Source organism: Arachis stenosperma, chromosome 6, assembly GCF_014773155.1.
Source record: "Arachis stenosperma cultivar V10309 chromosome 6, arast.V10309.gnm1.PFL2, whole genome shotgun sequence".
Classification (NCBI taxonomy): domain Eukaryota; kingdom Viridiplantae; phylum Streptophyta; class Magnoliopsida; order Fabales; family Fabaceae; genus Arachis; species Arachis stenosperma.
Window position 1 is genome coordinate 49,520,175 of NC_080382.1, and position 5,947 is coordinate 49,526,121.

At 41.4% G+C, this 5,947-nt stretch overlaps 1 protein-coding gene across 1 annotated transcript; it reads right to left on the reverse strand.

Moving 5' to 3' along the window:
• Positions 1-1,458: 1,458 nt before the first annotated feature.
• LOC130934023 (uncharacterized) lies at positions 1,459-2,547 on the reverse strand. The gene has a single exon (XM_057863610.1). It carries the CDS (start codon positions 2,545-2,547, stop codon positions 1,459-1,461), a length of 1,089 nt encoding a protein of 362 aa, XP_057719593.1.
• Positions 2,548-5,947: the final 3,400 nt, after the last annotated feature.

The window sequence follows — 5,947 nt, forward strand, 5'->3', positions numbered from 1 at the left end:
GTTTACCTCTAAATTATTTGCAGCTTTTAGAATGGACCTCCTTACGAGTTCAAACCACCCCTTGGCTTCAGGGCTAAGGTCTCCCCTCTTGATGAACTTGGGTCTCCCATCTGCGTACCTCTCCCAATCAGCTGCTATAACACAGATGTCCGTCACTATCTTTGTGAGCTCATCATTGTCAGGGCTTTTACTTATCCTTTCCTGATAGCTGACCTCATCAAAATGAGGTGATTTTAGGTGAAGAGCTCTTGTTATGGCATTTGGGCTGAAGTCTACCTCCTTTCCTCTCACGTAGCATTTGAAGGTTGGGGCCTTGGTCTTGCCTTCTCTCACTACATTTGCATAGAATTCTTTGATGAGGTTTTCATTAATCTTCCCCTCTGGACTTGTGAGCAATTGCCACCCTCTCTCTTCGATTTTCTCCCAAATCTGTGGTGACTCATTTGCATTGATTTGGAAGATTAATTCTGGCAATATCTTTCTAACCCTTATCCGCTCAAATTCACGTTCATGAAAGGCATTTTTGAATCTCTTCTCATCGAATGGAACACTCTCCATGGGTTCCTTTCTCTTTTGCCTCTTTGAGCTTGATGATGCCATAAATTTGAGTTGCTGTTTTGAGGTGATTTGAGGATACGTATAGGTGAAGAATGGGTTGGCTAGCACAAATTGTGATGAAGGGGTTTAGCACGCCAAAAGTATGAAGTGTGGAGAGTGGGGATTTGAATGTGAGGAGTGAGGTTGCACTAAGGTTCCTTTATATTAGGAGATCATGATAGAACGGAAGGTGTGGATTTCAAGAATGGTTGCTTGATGGACGGTTGGGGTTGTGCATGAAGGAAGGACAAGGATTATCACTTAATGAGAGTGAATGGTTTGGTCTTCAAGGGTCTCCTTTCTTCAATGTTGCATGGCAACATTTTCCAATGCGTTCCTTCTTGGGACAAGTGTGTAGTTCTCTTCATGAAGTGGCCGAACCTCTCCCATTTAATCATCCAATCAATCCCTATCAATGCTCCATTTCTTTTCCCTAAAGATAAAATAAGAAAAGTAAAACATAATATTTAAAAAGACAATTTAGCCTTTACGGCTATAACTAATAAAGAAAAGAAAAGATTAGATTGTTTACTTATGAACTCCAACTGACTAACTAACTATTGGTGAGTCCTTATATGCATTTTGGTGGCACCATGGGGTGACACCAAACTTAGTTTGGAGCACTGTAATGAAAGGTTTTTGTTCAAAGCTCCCAAAACTAGCATGCATCTTGGTTTGCTTTGAACACCAAACTTGTTCCTCACTATATGCTGCACAAGAAGGTTTTCACCAAGTGTTTGTCAAGGTTGGGTTGAAATTCATAAATATTGACTTATTCACTATCTTCTAAAAGCATATAAAACATGGGTTGCTTCCCATGAAGCGCTTCTTTAGCGTCACTAGCTTGACGTTTCTCCCTCATCAGGGTGGTTGGTAATGCTTGAAGTCCTCCCCTCTTGCTGTGGACTTGTATCCATTGGTTATATCAATGATCTCTACATGTTCCAGGGAAAGAACTCTGTTGATTGTGAAGACATTAGGTAACTGATATGGTACAGTGGGGAGATTAGGGGGGATATCTGGGAAGTAAGCTGAGATCACTCTATCTCCTGGAGAGAAGTCTTCCGTAGGGATCTTTTTGTTCCTCCACCTCCTTGGTACCTTTTTCCTTGTGTTCTTTGATATTGCCTTGCTCTTGATGACTTCTTTTTCTAAGGGAGTTGTGATGTTGTCTTCACATCCCTCTAGAGGTTTAGGTTCCTCCAACTTTTCCTTGAGCTGTGGTAGTTGCTGTTTCCCTTGTTTATCAACCAAAGGGGTTTCCAAATAGGTGGAGTGTGCTTCAGTGCTTGCTTCCTCCTTCAGCATCTCATTATGATCTTCGCTTGGTTCCTTGTGCTCTTGGTCTGCTTCTTGTGAGAGTTTGAAGACATGGAAGCTGAGCCGTTCATCATGGATTCTCAATATTAGCTCCCCTTTTTCCACATCTATGAGTGCTCTGGCCGTAGCTAGGAAGGGTATTCCCAATATGATTGGGTGAGTGTGACTCTCTTCCATGTCCAGGATGACAAAGTCTGTTGGGGGAAAGTATTTCCCAATCTTTAGCAACACATTTTCCACCACTCCTATTGCTTGCTTTTGAGTCTTGTCAGCCAGTCTGATGACCACATCTGTGGATATTATCTCATTGATCTGCAGCCTCTTTACCAGGGATAGGGGCAGTAAGTTGATGCTTGCCCCCAAATCACAGAGTGCTCTATCAAACATTGTTTCTCCTATGGCACAGGGGATGTGAAAACTCCCTAGGTCTTTTCTTTTTGCAGGCAACTCAGGTTGAATAAGGGCACTACATTCCTTGTTCAACACTATAGTTTGGCCTCCTTTGAGTGAGCTTTTCCTGGGAAGAAGTTCCTTCATATACTTGATGAATGCAGGCATTTGTTGGATGGCCTTGATGAATGGTATGTTCACATGTAGAGATGCAAACAAATCTAGGAACCTTGAGTACATTCTCTTCCCCACAGCACCATTGAGCAGTTGGGGAAATGGTGCATAGAGCTTAAGCAACTCTTGTTGTGAGATTTATGGTTCTTGGTGATCTCTATCCTCCTCCTCTGTTGAGTTGTCTTCAGGCTGTTGGGAGAGTTTGCCTTGCTTGTCTTCATCCTCTTGATCACTTGTAGTGACCATTTTGTAATCTTCCCATCTTACTTTCTTTGCTTCGCCTCTTGGGTTTTTCTCCGTGTCACTTAGGAAGCTATCAGTGGGTTTGGGAAACTTCTCAGCTAAGCATCCCACTTGGAATTCCAGCTTCTTGATGGTCTCTCCCTGGTTCTTAATATTGGCTCGCACCTCCTCTTTGAACACCTTGTTTTCTTGAATCTCTTGGCATATTTCTTCAAGTAAGGTTTCAAGCTTAGAGAGTCTGTCATCAATTGATGGTAGATTGGGATTAGAGGTGGAAGGATGAGAAGTGTTGTTGTGGGGGTATTGATATATCCTCTGCGTGAATTGTTGATGAGCTGCATTGTTGTTGGAGTTGTAACATCTCTGGTCTTGGCTTTGATCTTGCTGATTCCCCCACCCAAAGTTTGGGTGGTTCCTCCATCCAGAGTTGTATATCTTGAAATATGGATCATGGTTCTGTCTAGGTGAATTCCCAATGTAGTTGGCTTGCTCAAGGTCCTCTTCTTCAACTCCTTCTTGGGTTGTTGAGGAGGTGGTGATTGCTGCCACTTGGTTCCTCTCCATCTTCTTGGTGAGGTCAGCTAGCTGCTTGGTAATGAGCTTGTTCTGAGCCAGCAGAGCATCTACATTGTTTCGCTCTATCACTCCCTTAGTGTTCCCTCTTTCGAAAGCATAGAAGTACTCATTCTCAGCTACAGTCTCAATGACATCTATGGCTTCTTCAATGGTCTTCTTCTTGTTTAATGATCCTCTAGAGGAATGGTCTACTGCCTTCTTTGATTCATATGACAAGCCTTCATAGAAGATGTGCAACTGCACCCATTCATTGAACATATCTTGTGGACATCTCCTTGTTAGGTCTTTGAACCTTTCCCAAGCTTCATAAAGTCTCTCCCCATCTTGTTGTCTGAACGTCTATACTTCAGTTCTCAGCCTATTAATCTTTTGAGGGGGGTAAAACCTTGCCAAAAACTTATTCACTACCTCCTCCCGATTTGTCAGGCTTTCTTTTGGGAAGGATTCAAGCCATTTGGATGCCTTGTCCCTGAGTGAAAAAGGGAACAAGAGCAGCCTATAGACATCCTGGTGGACTCTATTTGACTTCACTGTGTCACAAATCCTGAAGAAGGTGGTCAAGTGTTGATTCGGATCTTCTTGAGCACCTCCTCCAAATGCGCAATTATTCTGCACAAGGGTGATGAGCTGAGGTTTTAGCTCGAAATTGTTGGCATGTATGGTGGGCTTCTGAATGCTGCTCCCATAGTTTCCAGGATTAGGATTGATATAGGATCCTAACAATCTTCTATCCTCCCCAGCATGATTTGCTCTACCTCCTCCCCCATGGTTATGAGCCTCTTCTTCATGTTGGCTTTCCATGTTGCCTTCCATATTTAGTTCAAAGTGTTCCTCCTCCTTACTGCACCGATTGCACATTTTGCTCTTGCTTCCCTCCTTATTCTAAGGAGGGTCCTCTCTGGTTCAGAATTAAAGGAAGTTGAAGTCCCGCTTCTTCTCCCTCTCATACAACCAACAAGTACAAGCAAGTAACAATATGTGCAGATAGTATTGCTGTCAGAATTAATGTTAGTTGTGAGTGATGCAATTTATCAAATAGTTAGTGCGTTAGCAAAATGAATGGTAAATAACAAAGAAAACGAAGGAGTGGAGGGGGAAGGGAAGAAGTTAAGTAAAACAGAAAGTAAATTACTCGAACAGAAAGTTAAATCAAACAAAACAAAAATGCTCAATCTTGTGATATCCTAATTTAATCATTGTTGAAGCACAATCAATCCCCGGCAACAGCGCCATAAACTTGATGCAGGTGGAAACTGTCTCTCAACAAATTTCCTTCGGTAAGTGTACCGAATTTGTCGTCAAGTAAAAACTCACAATAGAGTGAGGTCGAATCCCACAGGGATTGATTGATCAAGCAAATTTAGTTAGAAGAATGTTCTAGTTGAGCGAATTCAGAATTTGGATTGAGATTTTGCAAAAAATAAAATGACGGAAATGTAAATGATAGAAAAAGTAAATGCTAGAATTAAAGGGCTGAAAGTAAATGACTGAAAGTAAATTGCAGAATTGTAAATGGGAATGTGGTGTTTGCTCATGAAAGTAAACGTAGAAATTAAAGAGAATGGGTGAGATCAGAATTGGGGAGTTCATTGGGCGCAGGAGATGTTGCAATTCTCCGGATCAAGTTCATTTTCATCTCTTCCTCAATCAATGCATTCATTGATCTCCTTGGCAATCTAAATTTATCGAATTACAATTTCTTGCAATTCAATCTCTCAAATCTTGATCAATAACCAATTCCTTTGTCAATTGCTCATGAGAAGAGATGAAGTGTGGTCACTAATTATACCACATGCATTTCCCAAATCAGGTGTTGAGAGGATTATAGTCACATATCCATCCAAACCCAATTTGGTCCAGCATGAGAAAGCATTTCTAGCATGACCTCTTCATTCCTCTTCCAAGGTTCAAAAGAGATCCAAGTTTGAATAGCTTCTTTTCCAAGATAACTACCCAATTGAATGAAGATCGAAAGCTTCAAGTAAAATCAAGAGAAAAGATAGAAGAAGAATAATGAAAACTAGTATTGATCCATCAATTTACAACAGAGCTCCCTAACCCAATGAAATGGGTTTAGTTGTTCACAGCTCTAGAAGATGAAAGCAAAGATGGAGAAGACATCCTGGAACTAGAAGAGCAGAGAAAGTAAAAAAAAATAGAGAGTAGTGCTATTTTCCAACTTCCAGAACTCTTCTAAATAATTAAAGCTACTCCTATATACACTACTCTTCTCAGCTTCTAGTTGATTCTTCAAGTCTTGGGCCTTTGGATATTGAGTTTGAAGTAGTTCTCTTCTTCATTTGGGCTTGGCTTTACTTGCAGAGAGAAAGTGTGAAGTGGGCAGAGACTTTAGCTTAGGACGTTAGGGGTGTTAACGTTTAGGCCAACGTTTGTGACAATGTTGAATGTCACTAACGTTGGCTTCTGGTGCACGAAATTGTGATTCATTCTTTTCACAACTCAAATAGTCCCCAGTAATGGCTCCAAAAACTTGGTGCTCAATACCATGGTCTAAACATAATTTCACAACTTCGCACAGCTAACCAGCACGTGCACTGGGTCATCCAAGTAATAAACCTTACGCGAGTAAGGGTCGATCCCACGGAGATTGTTGGTATGAAGCAAGCTATGGTCACCTTGTAAATCT